The sequence below is a fragment of the Gymnodraco acuticeps genome, unplaced genomic scaffold (assembly GCF_902827175.1).
Source record: "Gymnodraco acuticeps unplaced genomic scaffold, fGymAcu1.1, whole genome shotgun sequence".
In the NCBI taxonomy this organism is placed as follows: domain Eukaryota; kingdom Metazoa; phylum Chordata; class Actinopteri; order Perciformes; family Bathydraconidae; genus Gymnodraco; species Gymnodraco acuticeps.
The window spans coordinates 359,511-371,698 of NW_022989835.1; the positions used below are offsets into that span (position 1 = coordinate 359,511).

At 44.2% G+C, this 12,188-nt stretch overlaps 1 protein-coding gene across 2 annotated transcripts; it reads left to right on the plus strand.

Moving 5' to 3' along the window:
• Window positions 1–8: 8 nt before the first annotated feature.
• LOC117558693 (leucine-rich repeat-containing protein 24-like) lies at window positions 9–9,707 on the plus strand. 2 transcript variants are annotated; one of them, XM_034235052.1, is made up of 9 exons: window positions 9–419; window positions 1,914–1,915; window positions 3,635–3,825; window positions 4,187–4,273; window positions 4,710–4,901; window positions 5,029–5,197; window positions 5,980–6,242; window positions 7,294–7,863; window positions 8,234–9,707. In XM_034235052.1, the coding sequence occupies exons 3-9, from the start codon at window positions 3,658–3,660 to the stop codon at window positions 8,657–8,659; spliced, it is 1,875 nt and encodes a 624-aa protein (XP_034090943.1). In that variant the 5' UTR covers window positions 9–419; window positions 1,914–1,915; window positions 3,635–3,657; the 3' UTR covers window positions 8,660–9,707. The 2 variants fall into 2 exon arrangements, with proteins under 2 accessions (XP_034090943.1, XP_034090935.1); XM_034235044.1 differs by lacking the exon at window positions 1,914–1,915 and having other exon boundaries at window positions 8,234–9,706.
• The last annotated feature ends 2,481 nt before the right edge of the window (window positions 9,708–12,188 follow it).

Consider the following 12,188-nt stretch of genomic DNA (forward strand, 5'->3'; position numbering starts at 1 on the left):
TGTGGTCCTCTGAGCGGCAGCGTGCACCGGTCGGATGAGAGGGGGAGAGGAGACAGCTGGATGTGGGATTTAACTGAGACACCTTATCCGTCTCACAGCGCGGTACTGTCGGCCTGCAGATCAGCGGCCTGCCTGCTCACCGACCTGTGGTTCTTCCACGCCCCCCCCCCATCACCCATCCTTGATGTTCTGCTGTCCTTCTTCCTCCAGCGGTTCTTCTGTTCTTAGGATGCGACGGGCCCGCGCTGCTCGTCACAGTGAGGAAACATCCTTCAGCCGCTGTTCTGCCTCCCGGTGCCTGGCTCCTCTTCAACAGATAGATGGGGTCATCGGGAATATTTAGTCTGGGTTAGAAGATTTAGAAGGCGTCGTGCAGCCGGGCAGGCATCACTGTGGGAGTGTCCTCCATCCTCCATAAGGTATGAAACAACAACAACACGTCTGCTCCTGAGGCTGCTGCAGGCTGGATCACATCTGTTTTCCTGCTGTTGTGTGATGTGGCCTGCAGCACAGTGGACATTGTGTCTCACAGAGCAGGAGACACATGGCTCCATTGTTGGCTGCTGTCAGTCCATCTGTCACGCACTGTCTGCTGTGCTTAACGTCTTCCATGCTGCACCGAGCCTGGCTACATTGTATCAAATGTCTTCAAAATAGATTGCCAAGAATATAAACAATATGTGTCATCATTGCTTAATTGAATTTTAAATTCAAATACATTGAAACCACATTTAACACTCAATTGCTAATTGATAAGGTATACCTGCACATTCTCATACAGCCTTGCCAAAGCATTTCAGAGTTTGAAATATTAATTTCTGTTGGAAAGGTGAAGATGTAAATGTAATAAATCATGAGCTTATTTTTGAATGGTTGGGTTGTACTGAACTATATTGTATTGAGAGGTGCTTATCATTTGTTATCCTACTTCCATACGTTATATCATCATCAAATATCATTTGGTAACCATAACTAGGTAATCACTAAACTCGTGGATACAAGTCAACATCAACGGCCTAATACAAGTACTTTATGGCTGAACTGATGGGGGGCTTGAGACTTTACAGGTGTACCTAATAAAGTATATTTAACAGGCCCTATCATGCTTTTTGGGGTTTTCCCGTGGTATAGTTTTTACCCACACACTCCCCCTCTGCCTGAAACGCTGCCATTAGACTCATTTGTTTACTTCTGCGACAAAGTGACATCATTATTTAACACTCACGCTTCTATTGGCTAGCGCTCCAACACATTGTACGTGATTGTGGCGGGACTTCTCTACGTGGTTGACCAATCACAACAGAGCCAGCGAGCTAACCAATCAGAGCAGACTGGGCTCTGGTTTCAGACAGAGGGTGAAAAGACATGTCACAGTAGAGGCACACAATACAAATATGAACCTGAAAATGAGCAAAACAGGGCTCCTTGGACATGCAAGTAAATTGATGATACAATAAGAAAAGTATGAATGAAGAACTAATGAATAAATACATACATTTCCCTTTCTTACTTTCTCATGCAAACGTGTTCATATAATTAGGCTGCCTTTGTATTCAAGATATGCACGTTTTATATTTCTAGTGGCTTAGTATAACATCAAATATATATTTCTGTTTTATTTTCATTTATTTATTTCCTGGATGGCTTTTTTGTAAGGGCGTCCTGTTATATTTGTATATCCTGTTATGATTGACAGCTGCACTTCAGTTGAAGTCAGATATTAGAAGTAAGGGAACTCAACTGAATAGTATCCCTAAAACCTGATTTGATAGAGACATGTTTCTCCATTAAAACAGAGGAAGGCCTTGATGATGGATGCTTGTATCCATCGTCAATACCTCTTGCCTCATGGTTCCTATGGCAACAGTCATTCACAGACAGAGACACATATCCAAAAGAGCTTTAATCTGCAGCCGTGTCACAACGAGTGTTTAATCCCTGTAGAGCTGCTGTTACCACACACTTCACTTGATAGGATTCATTCTTTCAGTCAAGTGTTTACTCAAATCAAACAGCAGCGTTACTGTGGCACAAACACATCTGGATTTGTATTATTTATTTAGAGTCTTTTTGTACAGGCAAGAGAACAAATACATTGAAGCGGCCCTATTCTGCTTATTGTCAGGTATCATAATTGTATGGATGTGTCTCCATGCTTTAATGTTCAAAAAGCTCTTCATTGTTCTCATACTGCCTCCTGAGCTGCAGCACCTCTTTTCACCCTCTGTCTGAAACCAGAGCCCAGTCAGATGATCAGACAGGTTAGACACACACTTCCTGCAGGTTTGTGTGTCTGCTTGTTTTGACTGAAACCCTAATAGACCTGTGAACGTATTTATTCAAACCCCCTTTGAGGGAAAAGGATAGGAAATATAAGGTAGCTTTTCACAATATGGACTCCATGCTGCTGTGTTGTTATACCTGACATGAGCAGATCCAGGTTCAGTGGCTAGAAGTCCATTCAATCGGATTCTCTTCCACGGTGAACATTTGATTTATAAAGTCTGTTTGAACCGAGGTGCATGTTTTAAAGGGCTGCTTCCAATTCTTTCATTCCTGCTAGATCTCATAACTTTTTTAATATTACTGAGCCCATTATCATTAGCATATTATGACATGTCTTTTTCATTCTGTAATATCCTCGAGATAATTGCACAGAGATGCCCTTCCATACTTCTGAAAAGGGACTGTGCAGGAAAGCTGGATGCCTCTGTATGAAACGAGACAAACAGCCTTTTTCTAAAAGCTACAATGTGCAACACAAAGCAGAAACACTTACCACCAGAGGTTTTGATCAAGGGAGACAGCTGGGTCATTTGAGCAGGCTGTAGAAGGATAGCACTGGGTCTCTGTAGCCCACTGATACTGTTGAGTTATAATAATACATCTATACTGTCCATTATCCATAATATTAGCATGGACACATGCTAGAAGATAAAGAACGTTGACGTGTTGTGCACATGCATACACCTGTATTGTATGTGTATACAAATTGTAGGTTGTCACTGCATGGCTTTCGTTTTTTGAATGTCTTTGGCCCAGAATTCCTTTGTTTGTTGGTCACATTCTGTGCATAAACAAAAACCAAACACTTGTGATTGTGATGGGACGAATATTTGACATCAAAATAAAGGTTTCTCTTTTTTTTTTACTGTGTATGTATTGACTTAGTTTGTCTATACATGTACTCTGCAAAACAAACTCATTAACATACAGTCAATAAAACAAGACAAAAACAACGTGCCTTTTTGTATCCCCTAAATCCAAAATCAGTTTTTTTTCTTTTAAGTGAATTTCTAATGAGCTCAACCATATCTGTATTTCTTGTTTAGTATCAGCTGACATAAAGTAATAAACAAATATCAGCTTTGAACAAAGATTAAACACAGATAACACAGAATTGTATTATTTGGCATTATCAAATCAACATCATATGTCTCATCAAACTCCAGCGTAAGGCCCTCCCATAGAGGACACTAGTAAATGCCTACAGGAGCCTTAGGATTCAAACACAAAACATCCAACCAACGTGTAGTGGCAGATCTGTTGTTAGAGTTTGTCTCTTCGTAGTGAATTCAACTTGTGCTATATATTTGATTTGACTCCATGTAAAGCTGACCTGTGTTCTCTCCAGCCCCCCCTCCCTCTGTGGCAGTGATGGCGGTGTTCCCTCTGCTTCCTCTCTGCGTGCTGCTCCTCTCCCTCCACACTCTGGGTGGAGCGTCTCCTTCCTGTCCTGTGAGCTGCCGCTGCTACAGCCTCACAGTGGAGTGTGGCTCCACCAGCCTGAGGGACATCCCCAAACACGTCCCCCCCTCCACACAGGTAGCTGCACCCACTCAGGGAGGACGCTACTGCTGCGTTACATCCACACACAGTTCACCATCAAGTCTTAATTCTTTGGAACATTCTCAACTTCTCTCTCCTTGATCACTTTCCCAGAAATGGAAACGGAATGTCAAACAGTTCATTAAAGTAGATATATGAATAAGACTAATACATCTTCTGCTCACATTTGTCTTCTTCTGAATTACAACATTCAATACAAAGTACATCTGACCATAACCAAGCTCTACAAATAAAGATACATATTCAGAAGCCATCGATTATTATGAAGGAAATGAGGAAGCAAAATGAGGTTTTAGGATAAACCCTAACTCTCCCTCCGTCTCTCTTCCTCTTCCAGACCATCTTCCTGCAGGACAATGTGATTGGTCAGATCCGTCGTCAGGACCTGACTCTGTTGAAACACCTGCACTACCTGTACCTGCAGGTAACACACACACACACACACACACACACACACACACACACACACACACACACACACACACACACACACACACACACACACACACACACACACACACACACACACACACACACACACACACACACATTGATTTATAGTAATTGACAGGTAATGAAAAGCATTTCCCATTTTTCAATCAGGCATTTGTGAAAGCCTCAGGGCGTCTGTTTTTATTTGTCCCTAACACTGGGTTACACTCCGTGGAGTTGAGATGGAAAAAACAAACAAATAAAGTTCCAGTCAGTATTTTACTGTGGGTGATTTGGGTTATTCTAACCAATTGGGATAAAAAGTAGATCCGTGTCCAGGCAGGAACAGGAGAAGCAAAGGAGAAAAGGCACACGTTTTATTTTACCCAGCAGCATCAAACATTATGGTCTGGCTCCTCTTCCTTCAGAACAACAGCATCTCAGCAGTGGAGCCTGGCTCTTTCCAGAACCAGGGTCAGCTGTTGGAGCTGGCTCTGAACGGGAACCGGGTCCACCTGGTAACAGCTGACATGTTCCAGGGACTCGAACATCTGCGCATTCTTTACCTGGCAGGAAATGACATCACACGCCTGCTGGACTACACCTTCCGTGGTTTACAGGTGAGGCACGTGTGTTATGTTCATTACATTTGACTTGAACTTCATTTAAAGCTATGCAAGATGCCCGTCTCGGCTCATGACACTATGAGGCTCAGCTGATACGTAGAGTTCCTCCATGTCTCCGCAGCGCCTGCAGGAGCTCCACCTGCAGCACAACAGCATCGAGATGTTAGCGGAGCAGGCTCTGGTCGGGCTCAGCTCTCTGGCTCTGCTGGACCTGAGCAGGAATAACCTCCACACCATCGGCCCCGCCACCCTCAGACCTCTGGTCAGCCTGCAGGTGCTGCGCATCACAGGTGAGCACCACACACAGGAACAGCAAATTCATGTGTTTTTCTTTATGTTTCTTTGACAACGATATCTGGACAGCATTCTATTGCTTTTGCTCAACAGACTAGCTCAGCCTTTAGTCTTTTTTATATATATATATATATTTGGGCTAATTTGGTTGACATTTTCTTTGATTGAACACCAACCGGAAGATGTTTGCTCTCACACTTTACCGCTCAATCTGCCAGGCCGTAGAGCAAAGAGGGCAATCCACGTACGGAGATAAAAGTTCAACACTCACCGGCAGCGACATTCAGAGTCCGCTTGAGTGATATGCTCAAATAAGTGGGCTTTTAGGTCTTCTTATGCTTGTTAGTGTTCTTAAGAGAGGGCCAAAACCAAGCTTCTCCTCCAATTTCTACTGTGATGTCACCGGTGCTTTTCTGAAAAGGTAAAAGTTGAGTTGCTCTGAGCACCAGAACAGCAGAACACTCAGAAAGAAGCACGCTGGGTGAAGTGCTTTTTCTCGAGGCAACTGCGTACGATGGCATGCAATCTCTCCTCATTGAAAACAAATGCAAAAACACGCTGGTGCTCGTGAAAAAGGCTCTATGTGGAAACAGCTCCTTGCAGTCAATGCATTTCTCTATGTCAGTGCAGTTTTCCGAAGATCAAATACACACGCTTGTTCAGTTCACTGAACGTTAACTCATCGTCTTCCAGTTCTCTGATATGTCTCCCACCCCCTCCAGAGACTAGCAGCTGTCCTGCCCCCCCCCCTGACCCCCTGTCCTCTGCTCCGCTGTAGACAACCCGTGGCGCTGTGACTGCGCTCTGCACTGGCTGAGGAGCTGGATCGATGAGGAGGGTCAGCGGCTGCTCAGCTCTGCAGAGCGGCGCCTGGTGTGCACCGAGCCCCCCCGCCTCTCCCACCTCAGCCTGGTGGAGGTCCCCCTCAACAGCCTGGTGTGTATCCCCCCTCTGGTGCAGCTGGAGCCCAGGAGGCTAGCTGTGCGCCTGGGAGAGAGCCTCAGGGTGTCCTGCCACGCCTCGGGGTATCCTCGGCCTCAGGTAGGGAGACTTTGAGGAGACTGTGTAACCCCTTACTCGTAACTCACTGTCAGACAGACATAAGAGCAGAAAGTACATTTCCTCAAGTATTGTACTTAAGTGCACATTTGAGGAACTTGAGTATTTATTTTCCCTGCTTATTTATACTTTTACTCAACGACAATTAAAAGAAAACATTTTGTACTCTTTACTTAAAGGTGGGGTAGGTCATTTTGGAGAAACCAGCTTGAGTGAGCTAGAATTAGAAAATACACAGCCGGAACAAATCTGCTACTTCCTCACAGAGCCCCTCCTCCAACACACACGAACGTGCACATGACCAATGAGGGCACGAGATAAGTTTGTGCACAGATGGAAGGCTGACAGGCAGGTAGGCCATCCAGTTATTTTAGCCGGGCCGGCTCAGATGATTGGTCGTGCTTTTTACAGCGCTACGGCTTCCACAGATGAATGTTTGTATGGATTTTTTGTCAAAGCACTTCAGATATTCATTGCTATCGGGATGTTAAGAGCATTCCATGGAATATAACAAAAAGTGTATCTCGAGCCGGTTTCTCAAACTTACCGACCCCACCTTTAACTACATTTATCATATAGCATAAAACACACCCAAGTTTATAAAATATTGTTTTGTTATAAATTAAATTAGCCAACATTTAATACCATAACAACAAGAGTTGGCATTTATAAACATTTAACTGATTGTCTATTTTCCTTTGAATAGTTGAGTTTTCTGGATGTTCTTTCTGGCTTATGTTTAGATTTTTCTGCATTAAGTACTTTCACACTTTATACTTTAAAGAGGCCCTATTGTGCTTTTGGGCTATTCCCTTCCCTGTAGTGTGTTACATGGGTTTGTGTGCATGTAAATGGTCTACAAAGACTAAAATCCCAAAGCTCACACCAGAGGGATGTCTTTTACTTTAACTTCTTTTTACATTGTGGTATTAGGTATTTCACTTAAGTAAAGGTCCTACATGCTTTAACTGTTAACTGAGTCTGACTGTCTGATTATGTATAAAATGATAATTAATCACTGCATGACTTTCAGGTGACATGGAGGAAGGCGTCCCAGGGTAAGGTGGTGCTCTCCCCCAGAGGCCTGGTCCAGGAGCTGGGAGCAGGAGGAGGTGGAGTGGGTGGAGCCGAGGAGCCGTCAGAGGAAGGCAGAGTCAGTCTGCAGAAGACTGCCGGCGAGCGCTTCGACCCCGACACCGGCAGCGGCATGCTGTTCCTCAGCAATGTGACCGTGGCCCACGCAGGTTTTTACGAATGTGAAGCCTGGAACGCAGGGGGCGTGGCCAGGGTGACCTTCCAGCTGGCCATCAACTCATCTACTTCCTCGTCTACCTCCTCCATCTGGGCCTCGTGGTCCCAGGTGTCCTCGCCGTACTCCCCGTCCTGGCCCCGGCTGAGGAGCCACGGCTCGGCGGCGGGCTCAGATGTGAGCCGGGAGCCGCTGTACGCTCTGGGCAGCATGGCCTTCAGTGCTCTGGGGGCTGCCACGCAGACGGCCATCGCTGCGGGCATCTCCCTGCTGGCTCTGACCGCCCTGCTGCTGCTCGCCATGATCTACAGCCGCCACCACCAACCAGAGAAGGAGGCTGAGGCAGCTGAGAAGGTGGGTGTGTTTGTCTGTACTGAAATTGATGGGGATAAACTCCCTCCATAGGGAGCTTTGGGATTTCGACTCTGTAACACTTGTGCTTCTATTGGCTAGCGCTCCAACACATTGTACGCAATAGGCTAAGGGGCGGAACATCTTTTAGCGATTGACCAAGCACAGCAGAGCCAGCCAGCTAACCAATCAGAGCAGACTGGGCTCTGGTTTCAGACAGAGGGTGAAAAGAGGTGCTGCAGCACAGACAGTATGAGAGAAATAAAGAGCTTCTTGGACATTAAAGCATGGAATCATCATCAAAATACAAATATGAACCTGAAAATCCTCAGATTTTCTACATTTAGATGTTCCTGTGATTTTGACCCTGCAGGAGGAGAGCATCCTGTATGTGAACGACTACTCCGACGGCCCCACCACCTTCGCCCAGCTGGAGGAGTACCGAGACGAGCGCGGCCACGAGATGTACGTCCTGAACCGGGCCAAGCCCGTGCTGCCTCCTGCCCCCCCCACAGCTGTCTCCACCACCAACTTGGGCTGCCCCGCCCCGTCCGATACCTCCAGCCACACCCTGTCCTCGGGGCAGGACCAGACAATGAGTCCCACTCTGGCCCCCAACAAGAAGCTGCAACAGCAGCAGCAGCAGCAGCAGCAGGAGGGCGACATACGAACCATGAGGAGGATGGCGGGGGAGGGAGGGGAAGCCGAGCCTGTGATCACATCAGAGGCTGAGGGGATGTTTCTAAATCACACAGGCCTGTTCATGGACTCTCAAATCGCCTATGAGATCCACTGCTGAAGGGGGGGGGGGGGGAATCTAGGGCAACACAGAGGCTCTACAGCAAAGCCTGTCACATCTTATCTTATAATGTCAGGGATCTACCAGAAACTGACACAAAGCACATCCCTGTGGAAGGATTCACTTCCTATAATGGACTCGTGTTGGAGAAGGTTGAAATACCTAGCACAGCTCTCAATCTGGTTAACTAAATCAAAAGCACTTTTCAAAGGACATACTGTGACCTTGCACGTCAACACAACAGTAGTGAGTAGGCCGGTGCGTAGGTTGCCGTACAAATACTCTACACTCAAAGACAAACGTACCTGGACTCAGGTATGAACCAAACTGCACACTTGTACATGACATTTATCAGAAAACGTTAACCTTTATTGTGCAAGAGTTAAATCTGTCCTCTGAAGATGTTGGCAGGGTGAGTAAGACCAGAGGGTACAACGTTAACAAGAGGGGGAAGTCATGGAATCTTCCATTTCATGAGCATGTGTTTTATAATGATTGTTATTGTCTGGACATGTTGGAGTCAGACTGTGCACCTGCCGAGCGTCTGAAGGCAGTACAATGCGTCAGCTGAACTTTGTAACTATGTATTTAAAAGTGTGGGAACATGTTCAATCATTACAGAGAAACTATCTTAAAGAGTGTTAATCTCCCAATAATTAAAAAAGACCCTTTAGTCTGGTGGTACAGCAGCGGGGGATGTACAATCTTACAGCAAAAGGAACATATTAAATAGAAAGGCAAGCACATGTTAAAGAAGCCCTAAAATGCTTTTTGGGTTTCTCCCCCCCCCCCCCCCCCCGCCTGAAAGGCCCCATTGGAATCCTGTGTTTACTTCCATATAACAATGACATCACTATGTAACACGTGTGCTTCTATTGGCTAGCACTCCAATAAATTATACTTAATAGACTAAGGGGCGGGACATCTCTTAGCTGTTGACCAATCAAAAAAGAGCCGGTCAGCTAACCAATCAGAGCAGACTGGGCTCTGGTTTCAGACAGAGGGTGAAAAGACCTTTTGGAACATTAAAACATGGAAACAAGTCACAGTAGAGGCACTACATGCTAATTCATAGTGTGTATGAATACAAAAGTGTATATTGCACATACACTACTATTGAAGAGATGACTGTTCTGAGTGTATTGGAGTTGCAGCCAGTAAACTAAATACATTGTAAAACAGTAAATATTTCACAGTAGTGTTTTTCCACATCAGTGTGCTATAGTCCGTTCCGGTGGTCCACCAGGGGTATCTCTCTGTGAGACCTCGTGGGTGCAGCCGTCCGTCACTTAAGGAGTTGCACAGTGCCGACATGAGCATGCTGTCCAACAGTGACGACAGCTTGGCCATCATTCTCCTGTCTCCCCGCACTCCAAAATACCTCAGTGTCCTCAGCAGATAGAGTCTGCTCGGTCCTTTCTTCTATAGAGCAGTACAGTAATCTGGCCAGTCCAGTTTATTGTCCTGATTATTAACCTTTGGGCTCTTTGCAGGCACCTGTTCTTCCAAATATCACTGATGCTCTGCATGTGGGTACCAACAATGTTCTGGGCAGGTTTAATCTCCCGCTGCAGAGCTCTCCTGTCCTGCGCACCAACCATGCCAGTTTGTAACGTTTCCAGTCAGATCCTTTCTATTCATCCTCTGTAAAAGTTGACAATAACTTTTGACTGATTAAGCTTTTTTTTTTACAAGATATGTGAAAACCATGTCAGGTTGTTTCTGATTCTTATTTCCAGGACCATCTCTCCCTTTTTTATGAAATCAAAAATAAGCATCTTTGTTTTGCTGACGTTGAGTCAGTCAGTGCAAGTTTGTAGATTTCCCCTCTCATAAAGTCTCATTGTGGTCGTCAAATCCAGATCTTCCCCATGCTCTTGATCCCAACCCTCCATGAAATCCAGATCTTCAGCATCCTCTTCATCCCATTTACATCATCATCAGTGGTCAAACTGGGCAGAGGGCAGGTTTCATTTTCTACTTACAGTTGCACCTCCCCCTTAAGATATATATATATTTCGATGATGTTGAAACGCCAAATACTATTCAAATTCGCTCCTGGCCTTCTGCGATACAGGGATGCACCTTGACATTAGCATATTCCATTATTCTGCAAAAGAAAACATTGTTTTCAACAGAACAAATGAAGTGTAGCATTTCTCTGCTTTTTTAGGAGGAGGAGGAATGTAAACCAAATAAAACATAAGTGGGGATGTATGCGCACACCTTGTTGCAGCGTTTGAGAACTCAAACTTCGATTTAAAAACTGTACTCAGTTGTTTTTGTCAAACTGGTGAAGATGTTATTTTTAAGTTTGCAGAGCAATGATAACAATAACTGGGATTTAAGAGTGTCAGTGACATCATCTGTCTTCTAGGATGAATAAACTATTAGATATTATATATTTTCCCCAAAACTGTGAGTAAAGGTTTATAAAAGAGAAATTAATCTCATTGACAGGATGAAGATTATGATGATCTGATTGAGTTTACTTAATTTAATATTTTGTACTGAACAGGACCCAACAACAAAACTGATCAGACCAGGGATACAGTGGATACATATATATTCATATGTAAACATATCCACACATTGTATTAAATAACTAACTCAAATGTAACTATGTGCATACAATATTATAACAAATCAATATCATCTCCTTCCTATTTTTATGCCATATTCAGGCCATGACAAAAGTGTCAGATTAGAGTCAGTCCATTTTTTTTAATGTGTGAAATGTTCCCAATAATAAAAACCAATTGTAAAAATAATATTAAATATTTGTCCATCTCATTGTCTTTAAAGCTAAGAGAGATGTAGTTTTCCCTTAGATGGATCCTTGGTCTTCTCCTCCCTGTATAATCTACTTTATCCTTTCAGAATAATATAATAAATGTACATACATGTATATAATATACATACAATCCACATATTATTTAATGTCCAGTCTAAATCACACATTTTTTTAAAGAATAATGTATTGTCTCATGCAGCTAAAGTCGATCCATTCCTTGCATAATGTCTTAACAATTGGCAAATGATCAGAAACCACTGGTGTTTACCTGTTCCCGAGCAGCCATGCAGGTAAACACAGTAGTGAGTACATCAGGCTCCCCCCCCCCGGCAGAGGTTCCAACTCTGGAGAACAGAGAGGATTGTTACCAGAGCGACATTGGACACCCTGCACAAAACCAGCATTTTAAAATAAACAAGTTGACATCAACTGGGACCAGATTTTTTTTAAACGGTGAAACTATGCCATATAAAGCGTGGTGCAGTGCTGACGTATTTCACCAGTCCAGTAGAAGTTGCCCCAGTGTATTCAGCCAAGGGTTACCTTGGTATACCAGTGTATTCAGCCAAGGGTTACCTTGGCTGAATACACTGGGATTTTTCCATTGGATTTGAAGATATTGAAGAAAATAAGATCTGTTGCAAAAACAAGTTAATGACACTATACATTTTGTTTATCAGGATCATCTTTACATATTAACATGGCTTTTATAATAACTGAAGCGTTAATAAGTAA